General features: G+C 39.7%; 1 protein-coding gene and 1 long non-coding RNA gene across 12 annotated transcripts in view; one reads left to right on the top strand and one right to left on the bottom strand.

Moving 5' to 3' along the window:
* Window positions 1–1,215: 1,215 nt before the first annotated feature.
* The window catches only part of mef2cb (myocyte enhancer factor 2cb), a 71,733-nt gene continuing 45,277 nt past the window's right edge, over window positions 1,216–27,671 (bottom strand). For 2 of the 11 annotated variants that reach the window (XM_041998535.1, XM_041998534.1), the window contains 7 exons: window positions 16,715–16,858; window positions 13,864–14,053; window positions 13,022–13,069; window positions 8,436–8,608; window positions 6,888–7,017; window positions 6,336–6,471; window positions 1,216–6,066 (listed from right to left, as the gene is read on the bottom strand). In XM_041998535.1, coding sequence (XP_041854469.1) covers window positions 5,718–6,066; window positions 6,336–6,471; window positions 6,888–7,017; window positions 8,436–8,608; window positions 13,022–13,069; window positions 13,864–14,053; window positions 16,715–16,858 — 1,170 coding nt within the window. In that variant the 3' untranslated portion in view covers window positions 1,216–5,717. Of the gene's footprint in view, window positions 6,067–6,331; window positions 6,472–6,887; window positions 7,018–8,435; window positions 8,609–13,021; window positions 13,070–13,863; window positions 14,054–16,394; window positions 16,533–16,714; window positions 16,859–27,671 lie in introns of those variants that run through there. The other 9 variants (XM_041998544.1, XM_041998542.1, XM_041998539.1 and 6 more) reach the window with 9 other exon arrangements.
* On the top strand, window positions 16,311–27,041 carry LOC121648442. Its single transcript, XR_006011978.1, has 4 exons — window positions 16,311–16,396; window positions 16,540–16,676; window positions 22,022–22,174; window positions 26,974–27,041. It is a non-coding gene; the product is annotated as an uncharacterized LOC121648442 (long non-coding RNA).

A 27,671-nucleotide genomic window follows, 5' to 3' on the forward strand; every position in this document is an offset into this window, starting at 1 on the left:
TTTAGGTTATTCCATGAGATTAAAAAAAAAGAAGAAAAAAAAAGAAAGAAATTTAAAGCGGAGGACGAGAATGATGACGCTCAAGGGTGAGCTGTTGTCACCAAGATGACTAAACGGTGACATCTAGTGGTGGTTTTGGAGAATACTGACGACGAGAATGAATCGGCCAAGAACACTTTGTTCTTTCCTTCATTCAAATTTATAAAAAATAATAATAATAATAAATAAAAAAAGTTAAAAATAAACAAATTAAAAAAATCACGAACATGCTGTGTGATAATGCAGTTAAGCAACGTTTTTATCCTGAAAGTTAAAGAAAAACCTACAAAAACACACTTAATACACAATAATTTCGCGCTTATCAGAAAATGTGGCAATAAATCTGAGCAAATAAAAAAGCTGCCTCCTTTGACTTAATAGGAAATATATTTTAAACGTTTACTTTATGTTTTGTTTCTTTGTTTTGTTTCATTATACACTGTAATCGTTCATTCTGTTGCAGTCTAACAAACATCCACACGCCTTTTCTGTTTATGTCGCTTTTTAGAAGAGATTTTGCTCATTTTATCCATCTGTTCTTAAAATCTAATAAGACATTGACGTTCCTTATTTTAAGACTGTCTCTTGAGAATATATAAAAATACATGTGAACATGCTTAGGTATTGAGAGAAACAAACAAAAAAACGTGGTGTTGCTTTAGAAATGACCACATAAAATGTATTATGTAGCGATGTAGCAGACATTACGTGATTAATGAGATAATATTTGAAAATGCATTTAGATTCAATCTATATGCTTCTATCAAACAACATCGAAAAAATGTATAATAAATAATTAAACTGTTAGAGAAAGATAGCAGCAACTCCCGCTGAGTGTCAATCACTGAGTTCATAAATTGTTGATTCTGTAAAGAAAAAGAATAATGTACAATAAAAAATATGTGTGCATTCAGCTTTTTCAGTGAAGCTTCGATGTTGTGTTTTTGTTGCTGTTGGAGGAAAACAGCTGTTTGACCGCTGAGGCAACTTTTTGAATAAAACCCAGCCAATACGTGTTGAGTCTTTTTTTTTAATCACACCACACGATACTTGCTTCTAATTGGTTTCTTTCTTCTTTTCTTTTTTATTGATTGAGCTGTTCATTTTAAGACCTATTTAAAGAAAATAACCGGAGGAAAAGCCAAAGAAAATGGAGTCTTTTGTAAAAAAAAAAAAAAAAAAAAAAAAAAAAAAAGAAAGAATTTTTTTGAAGCAAGAATGCATTTGGAAGCAATCTTCTACAGTGATATAAAACAAATCCCATTAATATTTATTTCCAGGTTAATATTTTAAACGAGTTTATTTTCTTTAATAAATTTACCCAACAAGCACAAGAGATTAAAAAAGCGTGATGTGTCACTACTTTATGAACGGATTCTACGAATTTAGGCCACTTATCTTTTTGCCAAATTGTTTTTTTTTTTTTTTGTAAATGAATTAGAACTTATATAAAAACCCGACAGTTTTATGTAGCCTATTTATTTCCTTGTAATAATTTTGAGGGGAAACAACGTGGAGACGCAGCAAAACACGATTAGCCTCTGACGTTTTTTCTTGTCTTTGCAACGTCATTATTTAATATAAATGTTTAAGTAATATTATTTGGCCTATTATATTTTACTATTTAAAGTCTCATTCAAATTAAAGTAAAAGGCGACAACATTTAAAGCTAGAAATTAAACCATAAAAAAAAAAGGTTGGATTATACTGAATGACTTGAATGGATTTGGTCTTTAAATTGGCCTAGGCCTTGTGTATGTGTGTGTTTGCATCTGGGGATTTATTTATTGATAAATAATCTTTTTTTTATGTTTTAGTTTTTGGAGCATGTCACTGTATTTAATATATATATTTTTAAATGATGTTTACACTGTGAATAAAGAGCATTGAACACATGTGTATTGGATTAAAAAAACACTGTCACTGTGATTTAAACTAAATAAAACTTTAAAAAATGTCTTAAAAATAACATTTATTAAAATGGAAATGTTAATAAGTTGATGTTACTCATTTCATATTTTAGTGCCATGCAGTCTTAAAGAGTCCTTTCAAGAGCAATATACAGACTCTCATTTTTAAATCATAACATGTTTTTCTTTTCTTTTTTCTTTTGTGGAGGCTATGAAGGTATAACTGTTTGGGATGTATGTGGAAACAAGTCAAACACAATGAAACCACACTGAGTCACATCAGGATAACTAAGAAAGCCAGTAACTTTACTGAAATCTCTGCAAAATACAAATAGCCTTTCCCTCCAGCAGAGGCGACTTTTTATTCCATCTCCATACGTTTTCACTACATACAGCTGAATCAAGTCCCTTGAGTTACAGAGATGTGATTTAATTCAATACCATCCTAGTCTCAAGTGGCGACAAAGGCCAGCTTATGCCGCTTAAAGTCGCTCTTGCGTTCCAGAAAACAATTGTTCCAAACATTTCTCATTTTTCAGGTTTATACAAGCTACATTGATACTACAGACTGACTTTTGAATTATTTTAACATATTACTTTTTTTTTTCAATACGTTTTCAGATTTTGAGCACAACTTAAATAAACCACAAACACAGTGGAGTAACAAAGAATCCCATATGAATTTTGGGACCTCAAGCAATTGTATGTTATTACACATGGCTGTACAGGTGTGGTCTCCCCTTTGCACTGCAAGTGACTTATCAAAAGATCAGCTGAGGTACTGCTGGGTCAATTTTGAGGTACCAACATTAAATCTTTGTAATACTGAAAAAGAACAACTGATCATCTTATGATAAAAAAAAAAAATGGCTTTAAATTTAGCAAACACCAAAAAACAAACACAAAATTCTGAAAAAAAATTCTCTATGTCTTTGGTTAAAATGATTGTTCTAACTATAGCTCTGGCAGCAAATATTGGCATTAATGTGTTGGTTTCAGTAATCAGGTAGTCTGTAATCTGGTTTACTGAAGAGGACAATGAGCACATGTTTCACATGATAGGCCTGAATGATCCTCTTGATTCAGATAAAAAGAAAAAAATGTAAACAAAATAAGCATTTGCATGAAAGCTTTTGAGTGCAATGCACAGGGGGACAAGGAAGCAACAAAACAGGTCAATCATTGTGTTTGGTATGGACAATGCAGCTTGAAAGCTAAAGCTACAATCAACTGACTAATTGAAATGTGAAAACAATTGTACATTTGAGCAAATTCTTTTATTATCTTGTTTCAATGCTTGCAAAAACCATAAACAAATGTGAAAATAAATGTTGATTTTACAACACAGAAATGCCACTGGCTTTGGTTTCTCCACACTTGCTGCCTGAAACATCATGTTTATTTTTTTCTCAAACTTTTTGTACTGAAGTTTAAAAAATAAAAAGAGAGAACACCATTAAAGAGGCTCTGCCCCCTTTGACTACACAGACTGTATACAGTAACAACATTGTGAACCTGCATGAAATATGCACATAGAAATATTATAACACTTAAGTGACAGCAGATACGGGAGTGGGAGGCAGAGAGAGACCTGTATGTGGCTAGTTTTAATGTTTAAAAAAAGAGAAAAATCAAATGAATTATCCATCTAAAATAAACTATTGTGCTTCTCCCATACCAGCATGATCAGGTTGTCCTTTTGTATCTTTAGCTCAACTGTAAGCGATGTGCTGTGGAACCCTGTTTTGAAGACTGGAACATGAGGAGTGACTGTGTAATAGGAAATCAAATTAGGCCTGGAAATGTTCTGTAGTAATTTATCACAATGCACTTGCAAAAATTGCATTATGGAAATTTAATTCAAAGGAACATTGTACAGTTTATGTGAGCTTATGAAAAATTTTGCTCACGAGATAAAATTAGAAAAGACTCAAGGTGGAATAGAAAAGTCTATGATGTTGAGAAATATGCTTCATGGTTTTAAATAGATTCAATTTAAGCGATTTGAATTCATTATGAATTATCTGATGCAGAAAAATGCATCTAGACTCTAAGGGTCAGTCATATTTCCTCATCAGTGAAGCAATAATGTTCATCATGTGTTGTTTTATTTTATTTATTTATTATTTTTTATTATCAGGTCATCCCCAGTTCAAGTCTTTGACATTTTCCACCAGCATATTGGTTTACAGCTTTCAGGCCCATCTTTTCTATGTCACAATGCTTCCCAGCTGGTTTTTAAGATTAGTCTAAAACGTCTGAACAGCATAGTTCAGAATTTAAATGAAACAAACCAGACAACATGTGCAACTGCACATAGAAACTCCACTAAGAAACCAAAAGAAAAAAATCATTATTATATATATTTATATATTAGAAAGCTATACACAAGCATGTTAATTTCACAGATTTTTTTTTTAAAGATTCTTAATATTACCATTATCATATATAATTAGAAATACACGTTAAAAACAAACCTCTACAAAGTTAAAACAGTTCAGCAAAGCATTGGATTTCAGTCTGGTTTTCATGGCTTGGGGCTTCGTAGCCCTGTCATTTCCCCTCTGGGTGAACTATCCGTCTCTTATTAGCAAAGCTATCAAAAAACACATTCTGGCTTATAGAAACTACAAAAAGCCACAAAAATGCTTTGCATTGTATTCCTTTCATATGAAAATATAAGCAAGTGTATCGTACAATTGTTTTTTTTAATTTTTCCTTTTTTGTTTATCAATACTGAGTAGTTAATACTAGATCCAGAGTTTTCTTGATTACAACGCAGCTCTTAGATCAAAAGGTGGTCCTGACTCCGTTCTTTAAGGGGAGCGCTGAAATTATCAAAGGCGCCACACACCTGACACTGGGTTTACCTGTACAATCCTTCAAATGTTGCATAATAGCTTTTCATTTAGTGAGTTAATAAATCTTGAAATGTCTGGCAATTTTTGACCCCCTGCCCATCCCCCACCCACCCACTATTTACATAAATACGTTGAACCTGCAACATGACATCATCTAATGATAACACACATTTTTGCAAGGGAGAACTGCAGAGAAAGTATTTAGCGATCAAACTGATACTGTACACACATACTGTTTGTCCAACTCAAGTGCTAAAGTGTTTTCCACTGGACACACTCGCTCTCATGTTAATATATTTGGGTTTTTTTTGTATTTTTTTTTTAATTTTTGTCTCTAGTTACTGATATATCGCTGAGGCAAATTGTAAGTACATTTTATGAGACAGAGTACCTGACTTTTTTTATTTTTTTTTTTTTTTTTTTTTTTTGCTGATATGCATATACATACACATACACACGTTACACACGTGTAAAGATATATGCATATGTTTTTTTTTTAATCCACACACAATACAGTTTATGCATAGTTCCCCAACAAAAATACCCCAAGAACCCATCCCAACAGACACCCACCCCCCCAAAACCCCATTACAACACCTCACTGGTTTATATAATGTCAATATGTATAGCACACACACACACACACACACACACACTCAGCAAAAAAGAAAACTGAAAATAAAAAAAAGGAAAAGAAATTACAAACAGATTTTTAAAAGGGGTTGTCCCTTTTCTTTCCTTCAGCATTAAAGAGATAAAAGGAGAGAGGCTGTGGGGTTGGGTGGTGATTGACTCGTGATATCAAGTGAGAGGAGGAGGAGGAGAGAGCTGACTTAGGGGCATTGCAATGCTGCATTGTTGGGCGCTCAGGGCAACTTGGGGCACTGCCAGGGAGGAGGCAGAGCTATCATGTCGCCCATCCTTCTGAAAGGCGCACCCGTTTGATGGAGGGGCTTTCACGCTCATCCAGGGCGGGCCGGGCCAGTCCCAGAGGTGAGTGGAATTCATTCCTGTGCTCATCACGGTCGCTGCCCTCATGGGAGCTGCTACAACTGCTCAGGCTATCAACAGGGGAGCGTCCCGAGTCCTGGCGGGACGAGGGGTTCTGGGGAGGTGGTACCCCACCACCATACCCCCCCGGTGTGCTGCTGGTGCGATCTCTAGGAGGAGAAACAGGTTCGGACTTGATGTGCAGGCTTTGAGCAGAGGGCAGCGAGAGATTTGAACCCTGACATAAGTGAGAGCTAGAGCAATTTCTGTTGGAAGGAAAGGAAACGCAAGGGGTTACAGAGTTACAGAGCAAGAGACAAAGTGATTTTTTAAAGTCAGTCTCACACGTCAACATGCATGCAGGCACGCACACACATGTGAAACAGCAAAGTGTCATTTATGTTGGACCTTGCAAGTGAAGAACAGTGAAGAAGTCTTAGATTTCTTAGGGTTGGTATCTCGAGAAATTATTTCTGTTAATAAACCATGTGTTATCATGCATTTCCCAACAACAACTGAAGGCAAGTTTTCTCACCCTAGCTGTCCGAGGGCTGAGTGCTGCATGTTCTGAAGGTGTTGCTGTTGCCACCCGCTCATGGAGCTGAGGTGTAGGGAGCTGCCACTGTTGAAGCCAGACAGCGAGGACAGGTCTGCACTATTCAGGGAATACTCTGTGTGTAAACATACAGGGAAAAGATGAGGAGGATGATGCTCACAGAAGTTTAAAATTGCAAAATGAGCACAGTTTTTTTGAAAACCAACTCCTATGTGTTTTATGTCAGTAGGTGGGACGATAGCACCCTCTGCTGTTTATTGGTTGTATAACACTAAATATTTTAAAATGGAACGCATCTGCAATTAGATTGACATCTGAACAAATATAGATAAAATATAAATGATTTGACTATGTTCATATGACTATGATCATGCATTAGCTGAAAAATATACAAAGTGATGTCTTTTATTGAATTGAAAAAAACAAAACAAAACAAAACAAAACAAAAAAAACAAACAAACAAACAAACAAAAAAAACAAATAATAATTCAGAAGAGAACAAAAGCAAGTTGTAAAGACACTGGTACATACCAGTACCGTAAGAAGTAGAGATGGCAGATGGGTAACCGCCCATGCCTTGTCCTGGTAGAGTGGGAGTTGCTACTGATACCACAGGGGTGGCCAAAGACTGAGCAGACTGAGAGTTGTTTATTCTCTGGTTCTGTGACAAGAAGGGAACACACAGAGAAAGACAAGTGATAGGAGAGGCTTGAGTACACAAAATCGACTCTCAGACTAAACAAAGACAGAACTGCAGTAAATCAAGAAAGTTTTTTTTTTTTAATTGCAATTTTACTTTCTGTCAAATCTTTCTCAGTCAACAGATGCTGAGAGAGTGAACGTGATGCCAACTTCAGGGAAAATTAATCACTTGACATGAGGCTCGACTGAACCCTGCCAGCCCTATCATTTACCACCCTTTTTTCTGAGGGCCCACAGTCGCTATAGTAACACCATCAGTTTCCACGACAACCCATGGAAGCAAAGGCAAGAGGAAAGGGACTTTATCGAGGAAGATGGGAGGGTCTGTCAGAAAACAATGGAGGCTTGAATGCAAAGTGAAAGTGTGCTCTTTGATTCCCTTATTTCAACATTCTGAGAAATTAAAAATGTGTGTTGTTTAGTTTTGACACAAAATTTTTCACACTGGTAAAAACATAAAAAGATGAAAGAGAGATGGCAAAAATAAAAGATGTGCCAGGAAAGAGGCCAGGCTGCTTTTACTCCAACATACCACTTGATGGCACTATATGTCCTCATAAAATGTCACATCTGGTAAGATTCAAGTGCTCAGCAGAGTCAGCAACAATAAAGGTGGAACTTACTCCAGAGTAAGAGTTGCTTTTCTTAATAAAAAAAAAATAGAGACAAAAAGAGAAATAAAACTATCTATGTGATAACAATCTCTGCAGTGAGATACACATTTGGACACAAATTAAGAAGGTTACACTGTCAGCTATATAGGGCACACTGTGCTCTCAAGAATAATCTTGACAAGCATATGATCAAAAACCCTGAAAGTTTCTGATTCTTTAGACCCTTTTAGGACTGTTATGGTTTCTAAATTTGAGTGGCAGTCTGACTTACCAATAGCAGGTCAACATCCTCAGACTGATGGCATTAAAAGGGGAGGGTAATAAATTCAAATTAGTGAGTACGAGTGAGCATATTAAAGGAGCTCTAAGGCGTGGATCTAGGGATGGAATTACTTTAGGATTGAACCAAAGGAAAAAAAAACAGAAAAAGAAGACGCTAAGAACTATTCTAACTATACTAACTTAAAACACTATATCATAAAGAGACGAGGAAGAGATACCAGGGCCTAGAGTATATGCGTACATAGAGAGACACATCAGTCTTGGGCCAGGAGTAAATTTGAAAGAAATTTGTTGTTTGGAAGTTGAGTTTGTCACCATTACTAACTTTATCAACCCAAGTCTGATATGAAGATATAAAAGCAGCAGAAAAGGCATGAAGGAACTATAACGGATCCTCAAACAGGTCATAAGAGAGAATGAGGAAGGTTGATGTGGAATCGAAGAACATTTAAATGAAATGACGGATGCAAAGATTACTCACGATGGAGGGCATGTTGTTCTTGGCGCCAGGTGGGATGAGCACACGTAGGTCAGGTTTGCGGTTGTTCATGCCTAAGTTCATGGGTGGGGGAGACTTAGCCTGCATGTTTTTGTTCATTCCACCTGGAGAAACCAGCAGCCCAGGTGAGTTGCGGTGGTTCCCATAACCATTTCCTAGAAGAGCAAAAAAAAGAGGGGGAAAAAGAAAAAAAAATAGAAACATTAACCAGTAATGTTGAATGATATTTGAATCAAAAGACTCAACAATATGTTACCAAGCAGGTTTTAAAAGTGATGTAAGGGATCTTGAAAATCCTCTTGTCCATGAAAGTGCAGCTTAATTAAATCTATTTTCACTTTGTGCTTTTTCTTCAGTGTATCTGTTTCATTTCCACTTCCCCATGGTCGGAATTTTATTTATGTACTTGCAAGGAGACTCACGGAAGCAGTGCGTAGTGCTAGAGCAGATAGTCAAACACATGTACTATTCCTGCTTCCAAGGCTCCAACTGCTTGTTAGGAAGTTGTACAATGAAGGCATCCACACACTACCTCTGTCACTATCAACGAAGACCGTATATGCTCTGTAACAGCCAGCAAATCTTGTAAAAACATCTAATTATGGGACCACAGAGGGATGAGACAGCTCATTTGGCCATCGCAGCTCAGCACTGTTCTGTGGTTCTTCCTGACAAAAAAAAAAAAAATAAAAACCCGCCTTGGTGTTGCAACCAATTCACATTCCCTGTGAATGCAGGCCCTAATGCAGCACCCATTTCTCCCTTAAAATCTGGTGAGGTAAAGCCATAGCAACATCATTAAAGAAACTAAAAGTGGAGCATATTTGCAAGCAAGTCTTTGTTTCTCCCCTGGGCTGTTTTTACCCTTACTTCTCCTTCCTTCTTCCATGGGGCAGAACACAGGGCACTGTGTGGACGTTCCCACTTGAAAGACAGGCAGGAATTATACGTTAGACATAAATGAATTTCCTAATCATATACTCCAGGGGAAAATGAGTTGCAGATGTCTTCCTGGGCAATTTCCCTTGCTGATCTTTGTTTAATTTGAGAGCGAGGTTTTTGTTGTTTGGAAATGAAAAGTCTCAAAAGCTGAGCTTGAACAATCTGAAAAGTAAACGACTGCTAGTGGTGAGAGAAAATGAAGCCGACAAGATGGGAAAAACAGTGCACATTATTGTTGGTGTGTGCCTTTGTGTCATTAGTGGCCTGATGTATGTGATGTATATGCAAGCAAAAGCTGCTGCTAACATAGACTGAGTGTCACTGTAAATGTTATGCTGTGTAAAGTTCAGCATCTTCATGACACCACATACGCACTATTTTTCAGGCAAATTAGGAATACATTAACACAATATTACTCTGAGATATGCCGCACTGTTTGAGTCCTTATCCCCAAGCCATGCATATGGATGCACGTGTTTTGTATTGGACTCTCTTAGTTCCAATGTCATTCTCACATTAGCAAAGAGGCAGCTGCCTCTTCACTTTTCCTGCTTTCTCATTCTGATGGCTGGCCCTTTGTGAGACTGAGTGGGTGCATGTGGAGATTGATGAATGAGTCCTCACACACACATAAAACACACACGCATACACATGCTTTGGTAAATAACCCAGCAGGAAGTACAGCAGTGTTTCTGTACAGATGAATAAAAAAGACACCGAGCCATAGAGGGACATTAATACACACTTTGGTCAACATGACACGGACTTCTTTTTGGTGACAGTTAATCAGACATCTGTGTATTGCTACCCTGTGGAGATGGCTGCAGTCCAGTCAATTATATGCTAGATGACTATAATCATGAGTGGCATAGGCCAGTCCTTAAGCACTTCAAAAGCAAAATCACAGGCCAATTACGTTAATGAAGCAAGAACTGTGACTGAAATCTTTCTATTCTGCAGTGCGATCACCCCGATTTTTAGGATGGTTGCATTCAACAGACACTCAACTATTACATCAGCTGAAGACAAGATACTCTGAGTTCATTTCCATTCTCCTCCTCAAGAGCTTCTTTGCACAGTGTAGTTGCAGCAAAGACTGGTGTCAACTGTTCAGAGGAAGTACCAAAATTAAACGCAGCTCAGTGAGGAGTCTTTGTTGCTGTGTAAAACTCACATATTGAGAACATCTGATCTGAGATTCAGATAAACAGCTTTATGCTATTTCTGCAGTGTAGGGGGACGGCCAAGGTCAATGTTGGTTAGTTCTACGGTTTGCTAGGGCATTTCAAGATGCATGTGTGTAGGGGGTTGTCTTCATTTTTTCTTTCTTTCCCTCTTACACACATCACATACACACACAAACACACAAAAAAGGTGTGGTTAAACTCATGTACATTTTACTGTTACTGAACAAATTTCTGATGTCCTGTTGTGGTCTAACAGGCGCGCTCCATTCTATTCCCCATACACACACACTCTTCCGTTGCGGTTTGGCCAAATGTGCATTCAACCCTGAATTCTCCAACTGAACTAAGGTGTCACGTTCACGCTTACAACTTGTGCACTTGGGGCAAAGCGGTGCCAAGACCGAGGCAGATGTTTAATCAGTTGAATCAGTTAAACATGACCTTTTGTCAGTTACTATACGTGTACTGTTTTACTTACATTTCAATGTGATTTTGACTGGAGATGTCGGACCGATGTACCCTTCATGTATCTCATTTAAAGAAGTAATTGGTGTGTGATCAAGGTGAGAGGTGACAGGACTTTCTTGTTAACTCCTCACAGAACTTTGGTGAGGAGAGTGAACACAAATGACAGCTACTTAATTACACAAATGGAAGTGGAAAAGGTATTCACAAGCTGGGGCCTTAATCTAGAGCTTCCTTCACCAGATCTCTTCCTCTTGCTTTCTGTCTCTTTCAGCACATAGTACTATCTCCTAGATAGGAAAGGAAGTGACAGACTGAATACATACTGTACAAATAAGCAAACATCCACGTGCATACAAATCACCTGCAATATTTCCATAGAGAAGCTGTGATGACTAAGCCTTTCAGTGACATGCTCCATTTACACTGGACTACAATTACCTGGGGATCGTTTGTGATTTTGAATATACTCTCACATCTGGGTTTCATGTAGCACATTTGCAAAACTGTTAAATTTACAAGCCATGGTTCAAGGATTAACCGCAGATACGATTGAAACATATTCTGCTTTAAAGCATGATATGTTGCTCAAAAAAAGAACTACCAAGGTCCCTATTTACTGTCTTTGCAGAATGTGGTACAAAAGAGGTGATGTATTCACATGCACGCTTGAAAGATGAACATCCGTAGGTACACACACAGGGCCCTGCTTGTGTTACTTAGTCCACACTAGGTAATAAAAAAAAACATACGCAGAGGCTTGGTAGCTACTTGTACAATCACTTGATCAAAATTATAAGAGAAAAATAGAAACAATAAAACACTCCTTATGCTGTCATGGCGGCTGGGAGACATCATACTGATGAAGTTAGACGAACATCATTAAAATGGCTGACCAAGTTCCTAGAACACTTCCATCTGTGTTCCCCCACAGTTTCTCCTTTGCACACATGCTTCCACCATCACTGGATATTTATCACTGGGTTCCCCCCCTCAAAGTCTCTCTTTCTACCCCCCCAGATGAGATTTAAGAGAGCATTGAATGGAATCTTTCAGCTGCCACATGACTTTCTCTCCACGTTGTGTTTTTCACGGCTGCCGAGCGATGCACAGCTCTCACAGAGCGCCTCTGTTCCTCCAGCATGGTGACACAAAGGCTACATTTGAAGCATGCACTGCAAAACGCCGTCAATGGAACACACGCCACAACAAACGGTCCTGTTGTGCGTGTGTATGTGTTTGTGTGTGTGATGAGTGACCAGACAGAGAAACCAGGCACTGACCCCTTGTGATGAAGCCTCAGGGGGCCAGACATAGCTACCCAGCTGTGCCCGACTAACGTCCCCAATTCTCCATTTTTACACTGTGCACTATATGCACCGGCTGTAAAATTTAACCCTTTAAAGGGGAGTCTCTTTGCAATAAACTTGAGCTTGACATGTCCTCAGGGGCAAACTCATGGACAAACAGAAGCTAAAGCATAAGATTTCTTACACATGTTTTCTAAATGTGGGCTGCTCCACTTTCCACAGGAACGCTATGGCATAGCAAGTAACTCAAAACACTGAATAATTATGGTTGCAGACACAAATAAAAAGCCTTTAAAAACAAGATAAAATTTAACTGTACACTCATAAGTCCTGCATTTGTTCAAAAGGCCCACCGGGCAAACTGCTGCTTCTGTATACAAAGCAAATTTACTTCTGTTTCTCCCCACTTGTTCTACCATTTTATAGCTGAAAGCAGGCAGGATGTGTCACAGCTGAGCCACTGAGCAAACATTCCCAGATGAACTCCACGACCACTAGCTTCAGCACATCATGGACAAAATCTCCACTTGGGTTTGGGTTAGCGTTAGTCATGCATTTTATGGTCCCAAATGGGTGAGTGGGTGCCATGTATGCAAGTGTGTTTGTGTGTGGAGGTGTGTCTCGTAGCAGACATATGTGTGTTAGCAGAGGAGGCCATTCTTACCAGCACTGGTGCCTGCGCCAGTGGTGAGGTCAGCACCCATGAGGCCACCTGTAAGATGAAATAACGAGCAAAGCAAAAGCGAGAAAAACCATTAGAGGATAGACACCCACATATCATCCATTCTGCCTCTAGTCTCTCACTCATTTTAATCACAATGCACCGTGTGGCAGTACATTACTGTACACTGATACCCGAAGTAATGCTACTCCCAACTCAAACCTTAACATGCTGAGCAACTGGACAATAAGCTGCTGTCCAAGAAAAATGACACATTATTATTTTTAAAACATGTGAGGTGGAAGAGTGGGAGGGTCAAGATCGTGTGCGGTTTGGTGTGGATGCTGCAAGCGCCAAAACTCATATTTAGTTTGTGCTGGCGTTTCTAACATCCAGTTGTAATGACAGGGTGAGGGTGTGGTAAAAGCCTTCAGACCATAGGGACAGAAAAAGGACTTTGGACAACAATAACAAACCAACAGGCCCAATTTGCTTATGTCACCAGCAACTCAGTGCTTATAAGTAGGGCCAGACATCCCAAGTGTATAGTCTCACACTAAATAAATAGAACTGCGGGCTGGGTTTTAATATTGTTTTATTTCATTTTACTGTTACTTTTGAAAGATACTAAGCAGGGAATATGAAAATACACTTAAAAGGAGAAGACTTGAGGCCCGCTGACTGCCTTAAGGTGGAATATTGTGGGTAGCTGTCATGAATTAAATCACACATTTGATCAGTCTGGGTCTATTAGCATGACAGACAGGTACACCTACACACTTGAGAAGATAGACAGATGGGATAACAGCATGTACATGGGCTCCTAAATGCATGTAAGGCCCTACCTGTGTTACCTGCACTGGGGGGTCTGTGTGTCACTCCAGGAGACATGCTGTTTCTCTGTAAACCATGGTGTGCCAGAGGCAACAGATTGTGGTTGCCTAGGGACCCGCCGGGATGGCTGTAGATTAGATTGTTCTGGTTGCTAACGGGAATGGACACAGGCATGTCGTAGTTCGATGGGGGCACAGCCTGCTGAGAAAGAGAGGAGAAAAAGACAGACACAAATGTGATTAGAGTAAAGATAAAAAAAAGGCTTGAAATAATGTATCGACAAAGAGAGAAAACAATTAGAAACATTTTAGCAATGCAAAAAATATAAAGGCAATGTTGTTTAAAGAAAAAAATAAAGACAAAAACAGCCAGGGGATAAGTGATGATGATAGATACAAACAAACAAACAATAAAAATACAGGACAGTAATGAAGGTGGAAGAATAAGGAGGGATACACAGATAAGAAAACGAAATAAAAGGTAGTCCAATCATCCCCACAATATCTGAGCGAGTGAGATTTTATTATCCCAACTTAATCTAGCTTAAGTAAGTTACTTCAGAGACTGCTATTTTTTGTTAAGGACATAGTTATAAATCCTGACATGTTCTGACATCTGGCATTGTGAGGTAAAAAGGTTGACCTAAAGAAATGCACTCATTGAGCTCTGGACATGCATTTACGTTCCCAAAAAGATTTCTGGTTTATTAAAAAAAAAAAAAAAAAAAAAATGGGCTATTCACTAGAAATAATTCAAGGGCACGATTCTGTCTGTCTTCACCTCCTGGAAAAGCTTTACTCTATAAAAAATAGAAGCTTCAAGATTGAGGAATAGGATTTATTAGGAATGCTTTATTTTTCTGTTACATAGGGCCGATGTAAAGTGTTTTAAATGGTGGACACAGATCAGTCAGGAGTCTCATCAGGAACATGAGTAGAGTTAGTCAGACAGCCTCAGGCATCTAGTTTGTCATATTTATTGTGTCATTTGGCAGAGGGGCTTAACCTTGGGAGTGCCCTGGAAGTGGTTGATCCTGCATGTTAGTTTTAGGAAGTAGAAAATAGGGTTCTAAATTACTGCCATGTGTCTCAGAGCTGTGGAGGGAATGCATCAGGGAGATCATCAGCATGGCTTACGTGGAAATGGGCTAGGTGCCTTAACACTGCTTCCACTTCTACGATTTCCCTCCATTCACTAATGCTCTTTTAGCAGGCTAAATATTATTTCAACATACAAAGATGGTTAATTTAACCATATTTCACTGTGGGTTGTACTGTACGTTTCCGCTTTAACTGCAACTTCATGAAGGAGTGGGTTAGCCAAAACCTAGGGGTGCTTTCTTTTGTAACCAGTAAGGGGCTGTCTCTGGTTCTGTTTTATATACCCCCACCCACCCTATAATTTCTTCCATCTTAGATTCCTTGTTGGAGTTTTTAAATCTTATGATTGTTATAGTGGAAGCTGTCTGCCTGTGCACATTTGAGCATACACTCAGCCCACTACCATGTGTAAGGGCCCCGTTTATAAGCTGTCTTTTAACTGGTGCCATCCTTCCTGTTTTCATTCATCTTCCTCCTCTGCCTTTCCCCACAGTCCCCTCCAACAGTCCCTGCAATCCAGAGGCCCAGTGCTTGGCAGCCACCCTGACCACACACTGAACTGCCACTTGTTGTGTGCAGTCCCCCCCCCCCAGCTACTATCCCAAAACCACCCCACCTCAGCTCAGCAACCCCTGCCTTATTTCTAACCACACTGCCTTCTGCTCCACGTGGCTTAGACACTACTGTTCTTCTATTACTTATCTACCATGGAATTGTCTGTAATGCTAGAGCACTAATCATGTCAATATACTGCTTTCTGAATTTGGAGCAGTCACAGTTTACATAAGATCAAGTCTCTATTTTGTGGTTTCTGACAGATTTTGTAGAATTAACAAAAGGCTACATCAAATAAATCCAGCAGCTGGCATGCCTTGACACATGTGTCCCTTTTAGAGACACTGGGAAATATGACTATGCCTTCAGTTATTTGAGCATACTAAGTTTTGGGAATTAAGAAGACATGCATTTGAGTTTGTTACTACTGCTATTTCATTGCCACAGAGCCTCCTGTCCCTGATGTTGCAGGTGACTGAGCACTGTGTTTTGGGGCAGGAAAGAAAAAAGCAGATACAGACCACACCTCCCCTGAGAGCTGGGCAAGGCATTATGGGTAGCATGGGTTCAAGGTGGAAACTGGGTAAGGTTAAAATTTCTCATAAGAGAAAGTCTGCAATCAATACAGGAAAAATGCCTGCTAGTTATGGTTACAGTTCAGTCAGATTAGAGGACTGTTCCTCAAATGTAAGCAAGCAAAGTCAAAGACCTGTAATTTATTCACTGTAAGTACACACTATAAACTCACTCTGGGCTTACTCTCACTCTCTCTTTGTGAAATTAGTCTAGTGGCAAACAATTGTGGTTAGCAGAGTTAGCTTAACAGTTGCCAGTCAGAATTTTGTTAGCCTGCTGAGGAGGCGTCATTGTGTTCACTCAGTACTTACAGGTATCTTATGAGTTTTTATCATGTGATCAAACTCCTCGTTAATCTGTTTGTATTTCTCCTCAGTGCGTGGGGTGAGGATGAGAGCAGACTCGAGCTCCGGGCTCTCACCACCCTTGTTCTCCTTCTTGCTTAATGCCTGCCAGGTCCCACAACCACAGAAAAAGGGTGGGAAACACACACATGAAGGGATGGAGAGATGGATGGAAGGAACAGATGACAAGGAGACAAGGGTGACGCGACATGAGGCATGGGGGAGAAAAGGAAAAGAGAGGAAAGAAAGGTAAGAGGAAGGCTCTGGGTTCAGCGAGAAGTACTTACACACAGTCTCTGTCTGCTGATCATCAGATCAATGTCCTCGTTTATTTTCCTGTACTTGTCCTCAGACTCGGGGCTGTGACCAACCGAGTCGTCTGCGTCGGGGTCTGGGCTGTCACAGCCGTTTAGGCCCTTCTTTCTCAATGTCTGCAAACAGAGCAGTTGCACAATATAGTTGGAGGGGTTTGGAGTAGGGAACATAAACCCAGGTGAAAAGCTTGGGAGGGGCAAATGATAATGAAGTGTGACGAAGTATGTTTTTAGAAGAAAATTAGGGAAAAGACAAGTCCAATTAAAAGGCCTATAGCTTTGTTTATATCAAATACATACATTTTTAAGGCATTTTTCATCTATAATAAAACTGGCTCTGTTTCTTTTGGAATTTCTCATTCAACAGATCTTAAGCTTTTCTAAATCAGTTGTTTTGGAAAGCTCCTTTCTGGCATCTATTAACATGGATGTTTTGTGAACAAGTAAACATACAAGTAAACATTCAAGATGGCACAGATGATTTACTACACCCAACAACGCGACATAACAAATGATCACAGTCTTGAACAAATGAAAAAGCATGGAACGTTGAAATAAATTTAAAATACAGAAGAGGTGCATGGCTGTGGTTTAAGTGCTAGAAACAAGGCAGTTTCTGTTTTGGCCACCTGATGGCCACCTGTCCCCATTAGACTGGGCTGAAAATAGCAGTAAACCACACTCTTCACTCACTCACAACTCCCTCTAACCAGAGCAAAGACAAAGACAAAGGGAGCTTTAAAAAGGGGAGAGGGAGAGCTGCATCCGTCCTTTTTAAGGTATTGTTGACAACTTTAACAACAGGGATATGTTTCAAAGTACATTACTGTGTGTGATAGCATGAGGATTTGTTTGCCTGAGCAAGTGCGTATGTAACGATAAGGTGCTATGTTCATTTGCCTCGTAAAGTGAGAGACAAAGACTGAGCAGGAGAGAAGAAAAGTACAGTAGCTGACAGTTAGAGATCTCATCAAAGACACCCCCTCCTCCTACTCCTCTCCACCCACCCCCCCACCCCCCCTTCCCTCTCCTCCTGGCTTTAATAAAGGGAGATTAGTCTACAGGAGGAATATCACGGGCCTGCTCCTGTCTGTGCAGTCGTCGCTTCACACTGCGCTCTCCTACTTTCATCTGAAGCTCCATATCAGACAGACGTAATTAAATTTACTTTAGCACACCCTGTATTTGATGCTGATCAAGTGTGTGTATGTGTGTGTGTGTGTGTGTGTTTGTGTGTGGGAGGGGAAAGAGGGGAATGAGTCTGTGTTTGCGTGTGCATATGTGGGTGTGTGAGAGTGGGTGTTACCGAGTCAAGAAAAAAAAAAGAAAAAGCAACTGAGCAGGAGAAAGGAGGAAGATAGATGCCAAGATAAGTTAATCTCAGTGAACTTCTCCCTCTCATTTGTTTGTCTCCGTCAGTTCTCACTCACAGAAGAGATACAATGCAAGCTACTCCATCACAACCAGCAGCAGAAGTGACAGGGAGCAATCTGCCTGCTTAGAAAACAAATAAAAATCCAGTCATCTCTCATGTCAGCACAACAAAGGCCTGTTTTGAGTGTGGTTTTAGTGAACTTAGAGGGCCTCTTTTGTGTGTGTGTGATAACTGTTTGATTCCTAAGGCGTCTCGTGGCGAGGCAGCTACTGTAAGTGTGTCAACATTTGCTGGCTCTCTGTTTCTTTCTCTGAATCCTCACTTGGCCCCTAGAGTGGAAATCTGGAATTCTGAATTTCAAAGCGTCTCTCATATCTTTGACAGTCTTTAGGAAATCACACCAAACAAATCAACCAAGGCGATGCAGGAGATCTGACTTCCAACAGACCTACAGGAATCGGGCTGTAATAGAGGAGGATGAGTCAAGAGAACAAAGGGGTTGCAGAGGTTGAGCACGCTGTCTCTTTTGGCAAAGATGTAAAAGTTTGCTATTCCTTTTGCGTAGTTTCATTCTGGCCTCGGCGATGCATCATATCGAACTGAGAAGAGATGAACTGCTGGCCTTTCTCAGTTCACATGAGAATGCACACAAGTAAAAACAACCTTTCTTCCTACTTGTACATATTTCCACCTACTGATGCCAGCACAACGTGCGTGAAAGATTCACTTCCATTCTAGGAAGAACAGCAGCGGAGCATTGCTGGGAGATGAGAACAAGGGCTGGCCTAAAGGTGACACCCATATGGGGTAACTGAGCTGGTTGTCTGTCAGGGGGTTGGGCAGTAGTTTTTAAACTAGGCATTGATGGGGTGCAGGAGCCATGAGTGTTATATGACTATAAGGCATGTGACCCAGGCTTAGCTCTCCAGCAAGGCTCAACATATTTAGAGTGCAGTACAAGGATGCTATGTCACTTATGCTAGTAATGCCCACCTGTTCAAAGACATCACACCTGTTGCCAAACACTGACACACAACCCAACAACCAATTAGATCTGCTGCAGTGCTTATGTGGCCATAAATGGACCTCTCACTCTTGGGCTTTCCATGTCATTGCCATATGAACATATGTTAGCAATTGCACATAGTTTGCTCTTCTCCAAGAAGCCTGTATTCTATCTTTCCTTGAATGTGTTAGATATTTCATCTTTGTGCTCCATGGAGCCAACAAATACTGCTCCATGTTTTAAGTTTGGTATTTGGTGACACGATAGTTAAACAAGGCACAGCCACAATTTATTTTGGAAAATATTAGGAAAAATAATGATCATTTAGAGAAAGAACTGTTACTGTGAGACACAGTGTGGATATGATAACCTGGCATGGATATAGAGTCCTTAGGGAGTATGGTAATATGATGAGGAGTAAGTAAAGAAGTAAACAAAATACTTTGGTGTTCTTCACTTGTACCAAGTATTTAATACACAGCATGTTTACCTAAACTTTTAAGCTTGGTTAACAATAATTCCGTTTTCCAGAAAACTATAATTTCCAGTCATGTTTTGTAATTTAGAAAAATGGCTGGCATAAAGAAGAATAAATTAAATTAGGTCATTGTTTTAAAATTACATTTAACTTCTCTGTATTTGCACCTTACCCGCTGTACTCTGAACACAGTAGAGGGAAATTACCAAATTTGGACATACCATGAGGTCAGAAAACTGTTCAGAAATGAGCAGAAATAAATCACCAAGTCACAAACTACTGCTCTGTGAAAATTCGGCTGTCATGAGAGAAAATGTGAGAGCAGTTGAAAGAAGAATGATGAGGAGGAAAGATGGCAGAATAGCTGTCTTCTAGCTTTACTTTGTGTCTTTCTCTGTGGCCCCTTTGGAGGCTTGCTCCTAATTAAACTCCTTCTTCATGATGCTCCCTTATGATTCCGCTCACAGGGCCTATGTGAAGCAGGCACAGCATAGACAAGGTGTCCTACATATTGAGACACCCGTCTCATTGGTACCCTTCAGCTTTGCACCCTCAGCTAAGCTGGCCTAGACTGTGCTGGTCTAATAAGAACTACTGGACAGCATTGAGAAAACTGACTTAAGTATCCAAAGTTAGACTGAGGAAATCAGAAGCAGGCCTGTACGACAAACAAACTGGTTCACATTGCAACACGCTTAGAGTTTTGCAGAGTTGCAATAGCAGGGACAGAAGTCATTCAGGATTATATTAATTTCATAGTTTGGATTGTTGGTGACAACTTCGTGTAGCTCTTGACAAAAAACAGCAGAGCATATTTGGGTGTGAATTCTGGGTGGCCCCAGGGGGTCTACTAGGGACAGCTGACGCCTGCCCAGAGCTCCTTCCATACCAGGATCCGTCTGCTCGGCATTCTGCCACCCTGCTCACCCTCTCTATCCCTCTATCCGTCTTTCTACCCCCCATCTTTCTGTCTCAGTCTGCTATTCAGTCTGTCTCAGCCTCACTATCATTCTGTTCCCCACATTGTCTACAGTACTATCATATTTCACCAGAATCTGAATCAAAACACTGATGGCTTGATGGGTTAATCTTTATTTCTGATAGACTTTGGCTAGTCGATGGGTTGTGTTTGGGAAGAGCTTCAGTGCTGACCATTCCCCTCTGCAGTTATCTTGGCAGTGGCTGAAGGGTATGACACATTCAATATTGTGTTTATAGCTATTGGTGACAGCCAGGCCAGTGAATGTTTCTCAATGTTTTCAACCCAGTGACTGACAGCGTCAGTGAAAAAACACTCTATAGAAACAGACCATTATAATAGGCCTTTTATATCCTCTGGCTACATAGTGTGATCTTCTGTTTACCCACTATTTTAAGCAAAACCAAGAGGGAAGATAATAACTGGATTTTTTTTCTAGTAAATGGTCCAGTTCATGGATTTGCAGCATATTTCATAAGTGGGTGGAAAAAAACTGCTGACACACAGACACAATATAAAAGCATCAATAACTGTGCCACTTATGGTTAATCATGATTGCTGTGCTTTTAAACTACGCTATAATGAAATGGCACTGAAATCAGCTCTTGTCTAGCAAGGTCACAGCCTTTTTTTGTTGCCTTGTTAAAACTGGGACAGAAACAGACTGATTTACCCGATGAAAATACTACTTGAAGACATGAAAGTATTTGAATGGTCCTTTGTATTGTAAAACTCTTAGTCCAGTCACAACCAAAATACTAAAACATCTTTAAAAAGCCACAAATACTTCAATTTTTTTCATCTTAAAATATGTCATGATAAAATTTGAGATTGTGTAAAATGTTAAGGATGTCTGAAAACATTTTTTCACCACTGTACTATGAAATGTTTGCTCAAAACATTTTACAGCCATCTTTAATTGGTGTCATGTAAACAATTTGAAGGTACAGCTACAAAAATCTACAGGCAATGCAAAAATGCTCTTACAAATTCAAAATTTAGATCATGTTCACTTTCTTTGTCCTTTTTGCTAGAACGGTGGTATGAGACAAGCCTGTAAAACCACAAGAAGCATGTTTTCTTGACAGCTGACAAATTTAATTTTTTTAGTTTCTTTACCAGAGCATATTGGTAAAGTGCAATGTCATTTAGTGTTTGTAGGGGTGAGTCGAGGAAGATAAACATTGTCCTTTCCTATAACAAATAACATGGGTCATTGTCATGAAAAGGATTAAGAAGTTCCAGCACTGGTGACTTATTTGACCAATCAGGGTGGCCTTGCTGGCAGCAGAAAATGGGTAACAATATGGTTAAGATGTGCTCTTATTGCCTGTATTTCTATTTATTTTTGGGCGTGTCTGGCTCACTCTTTTTGCTCTCATTTTTGTATCTGTCCCTTACTCTGTCTCTACGGCTCACTCTTTCTTTTCTCTGCTTTTCAGAGTGGAGGGAACATCAGAGGGATCAGGCTGGCTTAGTTTATTGGAAGCAGATGGCAGACCAAAGGCAAGAGGGCCACAGTTTCATGAAGCGTAGTTTGAACATGCCAGGACCATGTCGAGGGGCATGCCCATACCATAGATGATGGCTACATGGTGTGTGTATGTGTGTGATTTTTTTTTTTTTTTTTGTGGTGGTGGTGGTGGGGGGTGATTTAGTAGGTTACTAGTCAGATGAATAGGAGCTAATCACAGAATGTCTGTCTTTTTTTTTATTCATCTGTACATCCTTTATTCATTGGTTGAGATGACAATTGCATCAATGGCTTTTTTGTGATTTAGTGGATTTGAAGCCCCTTTACCTCTGGTGCCCTACTGGAATATAATCAGGAATCAGAAGCTGACATCTGGGATCTACCATTCCTTTGCAAAATGGTGGTGTTTAGTAATAAAACTGTCAATTTTTGTGGTTTTTAAGCTGTCAAATGGACTCTTACATTAACTAAAAGATTTAGAGACAGGAGTGGAAAGTGCAGCAAAAAGAAAAAAAAAGAAAAAAGTGTTAAAATAAGTGAGAGAAACAGAAAGCTAGACAGAGAGAAAGGGTACTGTACGCAACAATGTTCCTCCACATTTCTTCAAACTGTGTCATTGTGATGGTACATGTGCTAAAAACACTATTAAGAAGAGCCCACTGCAGACGAGAGCCCACTCACAAGCACACAATCGTAGCTAGCCAGTACACAGCAGAATACCAGATGGTGCAGTGCTCCCCATATGGAAGAGACACACACTAAGCACATGTCAGAATCCAACACTGTTTGCTGCAGCAGCATCCCTACCCTGGGAACAAAGTGGTCATTCAGACTTGTCACTACACTGTATAATTAGCCAGATAGACATTATGACCCACAATGCCAGCTCAGTGAAACTGCATAAAGAGGGCACTTATGTGTTCACCCTTAGCCTAGCCATCTTTCATCCTATCTACACTCCAGTTGTAAAATACTTCTCTATTCAAATGAGAGAAATGAGAATGGGTCTATATGTGCTACTGGAGCAGCATAAAAATCAATTTGGCAAGGCTGAACTGTGTGTGTTTTCCACACTCCTCTAGCTTTACATGCTTTTTACACTGAAATGAGATATGACCTGTTTATGTCATAGATATTACAGCACATGTGACTGCACTGTGATACACTTATCATCCACGCTATAATTTACCACTTTGAAAGCAATGCTATATAGTGAGTTTTGACAAACTCTTGTTCGCTACGGATTAAAAACCTCAAGACCCATTGAAGCCACCCTCTGTTCCTTCTTCATTCCCCCCACCAACCTCCACCACCATTTATCGTCACTTAGCGTCTTTTGTCTCTCTGTCTCTTATCGCGTGGTACCACAGCAGGAAAAGGGAGCTGGGGGGAGGCCATAAGTAACAATGACCAGCCGGTTGACCTCTATACTGTGACCTTGAGTTTCCACACTCTATCCAAAGCAGCAATCATAGCTGGGGGGGAGGGGGGGAGCCAGAGGGGGAAAGCTCTAGGCAGGGAATGCCATCGATAAAAATAGATCTTCATTATTCAGAATTTTCCACAAATAGTTTAAAAGAACAAGGCATCATTTCATCTTAATGGCTGGCGTGAATTGTTTTGGGCTGTGTAGTGGAAAACCTTGCCTTTTGGCAGCATGGCCTCAGAAGTGGCCTGCCTATTTCACTGCTCCTCACCACAGGGACCACATATTGGCACATTTCAAACAGTCTATTTTTAAAACCGTCTTTTGTTGTTGTGTGAGTACCTCAGACTTCCGCTTTAGTACTGACCTTAAAAAACACCTCTGAAAGAGATCCAAGTGGTATAATTTCTTGTCTGAGGTTCTGCTTTTTTGGTCAGCGAGCATCTGATGTGGAAAAAAGTGCTGAGCCTGTACATCACATATATTATCTGCCATCTTGTTTTTAACCCCTCTTTAAATGTTGGAAAAGGCGCATAGTCTATAAAATAGGAACTCAGTAAACTCGTTCTCTTAATGTTGAGGCTGGCGCCACAGACATATGTGCTCTCTGAGTTTGTCACTTTTATCCTAATATTTAACTCTTTAGCTGACAAAGATGATATACCAGTCCACAAATGTGTTTTCTTTTTCTGTAATGAAAAAGGTTTTTAAAACAGCCACACAGGAAGGCTCTGTTTGATGAAGTGTGGGAGCAGATCAACATGAGAAATAAATAATAGACTTCTTTATTCAAAGGATAAAATGTTTCTAGGCACCGCAGGGTCCTACACTGACGGTCTTCTGCATGTGGTCAGGGGCAACTCTTCTTGGTCAGTCTTCAGAGGCTAAGAGATGAGAGGCTGACTGAATACCCTGACACTTTGCTTACTCACTCCTTCTGCTCCTACACCCCCCCCCCCCCCCCCCCCTCCCACCACCACCACACACACTCATTTTAAAACACAAGGAGGGGGAGAAATAAAGAGAGAAAACGATCCCAGTCCTATTCTTCAATCCACACTCGGCATAGCTCGCTATATTTAGCTTCATCCTACTATTTTTAGAGTGCTACCACTTTTTGAGACATTTATTAGAAAAGGAGTACATCAAATAACATGGTGGTTGTTTTAGGGGTGGTGCAATTTGTGGTGAGTTCAGTACATGATGCCAGTCCCATGGAAATAAAGCATATATTTACTGTAGAGGAACAAACAATTTTGTGTCTGAAGCGTGATGTTCAGAAGTGAAGCTGGAGTGTGGGTCACACACAAACACAATATATACTGTCCAAGTACAGTTTAAAGATTGAACTTTTGAATAACTTTGCTGCATTTACAAAAGTATTCATAAATGTTGAATACTTATACTACTTATGTGCAAATAGAAACATCTTTTTATTTTGCGTTCTTGTGTTTGCTGCTTGTGTCCTGTGAAAACACATTGACAAGTCTTTTTTTGTGTCTTTGTTTTATATTAAACATACTATAGGTAGGCAGGGAGTGCAGCTGTAAATCACTATAAAAGAATGAACTGTATTTGCAACACAGGGCAAAATGAGGGCATCGTTGTGCAAATGACAGCTGTTTTTTTTTGTTTGTTTTTTTGTTTTTTTTTAACCGGTCTCATAATTAATGGAGGCCTAAATATTGAAAATAAATAATGTTGTTGTACTCCTCAAAATGTGAGTAAGTGGTACAATCGGTCTTTCCCACATTTGCTTCTGATAATTAACATGCATTCAACCTTACATAAGTGACTTTTTTTCTCCATTTGCCAGTGTGTGATAGTATGCAAGAAAACTATAATCTGATTCTTTGTTTTCACAAACTGCTATACTATTAGCTTGCCAGTGTCACAAGGTTAATTTACTTAGTCGGTCAAAGCAGCTTCAGATCTTAATCCACAGCTCACTGAGAAAAACAAGCCATGTTGTCGATCCCTAGTAAACACTGAGGTACTGTGATTGCCTTGACAACCACACCTCTTATCTCCACCCAATGCTACATCACATGTGCCTTCTTCTTAAACCACAAAACGATTGCACACAAAATTACGGTGGAGCACTGAAGTACAGAAGATATTATATGACTCCCTTATTTTCGTGAATGCTAACACATATTAAATTAATAGATGATAAATTACATTCAAGTCCAAGTAATTATGAAGTCTCTGAGAGTCATGAGAAGAAGTCATTCAGTGAGCTGATCAACAGAGAAAACTCCTCAAGGCTAATGTTCTCTACGCTGTTTAGAAACCAAATAAGAACATAGAATAACACACATGTTGGAAAATATTTTCGCAAGAGCGTGGTAGAGCACGAGCACACTGGCACTTCAGAGATCACATGTCCTGTTGACTTGTAAGAATATTAGGGAAAAGAAAAAAAAAATGAATGAGCAAAATAACCCAAATTAGTCTCTACAGCATTTAGAATGTGTGGAAAAATCATGTTTTATTCCCAAATGTTATGCTGGCAAACTAGAGTAGATATGCTATCTCTCAGACATACCGACTTAATGTACTTTCCCTTTACATTTCTTCATTTACACCCCTCCACCTGCACCACCCCCTCCCTCACACTTCCCCCTCCAGTGGACTGTCACTGGGATGAAATCACACCTGTGCTTCTCACACATCTCGGCACACGGGTGAAACATACGCAGGGTGAAACATGGTGAGAGAGCTTTGCTGAATCTCATTAGCCAAGCAGGTAGTCATTAACAGAATGACCTTTGGAAATAATTACCAGCCTTTCTCACTCCATCCCTCTCTCTCTCCCTCCCCTTTTTGCTTCTCACACTCATCTATCCCTCTGTCCCTCCTGTCTCACTCTCATTCAATAGTTCCTTCTTAGTGAGGATGGAGGGATTGAAAAGAAAAAAAAAGTTGAGGTAAAGTGGTGAGTCAAGTGCCTGCTGCTGCTGTTTAAGATTACAGGGTGAACTGAACTTTCAGATTAGGTTAATCTGCTGGAAATGGGATTGGCCAACGACCCTTCTCTGGCAGGTAGGCAGGCAGGCTGGTCAGTTCAGAACCAAAAGGCATGTGCCATTCCATGTGATACTTGAGCCAATGACACGAGAGTGCGTGTGTGTGTGTGTGTGGTCCTGCCTGAGGGTCATCACAATGCCCTTAGCTCTGCAGGGTTCAAGCCAATTGTCACCACGTATGTTCACATGCAAGAACACATGTAGATAAGCCATGCCTGCACAGGTCAAGCACTCTTTGTGTGTAAGGACATTAGCTAAATACAATGTACACATATGGTTTTTGTATGTTTTTTTTATGTAACCTTGCTTTAATTTAGTATCCCTGTCAAATAAACAAGAAATAAATAAATTCACCATTGCGCCTATTAGATCAGATTTCAGGCAGTTAAATTATATTTCTAACCACGCTCACTAACCATTTAGTTTTTTTTTTTTTTTTAAGCAAACCTGTGTTCTTTGTTTCAGCAGTGGGAAGAACAAGCACATTGTGGAGCAGGGATTTGGGAAAGCCCACGTGTGTTGTTGGATTTGAGGCCTTTCAATCACATCCAGCCAATGCTGATTAGGTTTGGGATAGAACTGCAATCAAGTGCTATTGCAATTGACATCCACCATACAATAAAAAAATCATCAACAATGACTCAAGGTGATTGTTCTTAAGCTAGAAGAAAGTTAGAGGAAAAGTGAGAGATGGATCTATTCTCTTGTCATTTCCCAACACAGTTGACTATTTCTCCTTTAATACTGTTCACATGTCCAGGAAACCGGCCTGGCCCACAGAGAGTATAGGAAATCCATCTGCATGTTTGACTGTTTTATCTGTAGCCAGACTCAGAATGTGCTGTAGACCTGCCAGGATGACACACATGGACCCTCGATGGAAATTCACTGATGAAGGATCTACCTCTGTGTTTGCTTTTATCAAACTACGAGAGCCTAGATGGGTTTGGATATCTCACTTATCATTAATTAAGAGTACATTCCCTCTTGCTTATGTAAAACCCAATAACAACATGTATTCATCTTCTTTTTTTTTCTTTTTTTAAATTACCTGGGGTGTTTGAGGTATTACTGTCCTACATGAAAGATGACTCATTAATATTCCTTTTTTTTTTTTTTTTTTTTGCTTTTACATATTTGTGGAAATGTCATTTCAGAGATGG

The sequence above is a fragment of the Melanotaenia boesemani genome, chromosome 11, assembly GCF_017639745.1.
Source record: "Melanotaenia boesemani isolate fMelBoe1 chromosome 11, fMelBoe1.pri, whole genome shotgun sequence".
Lineage (NCBI taxonomy): Eukaryota > Metazoa > Chordata > Actinopteri > Atheriniformes > Melanotaeniidae > Melanotaenia > Melanotaenia boesemani.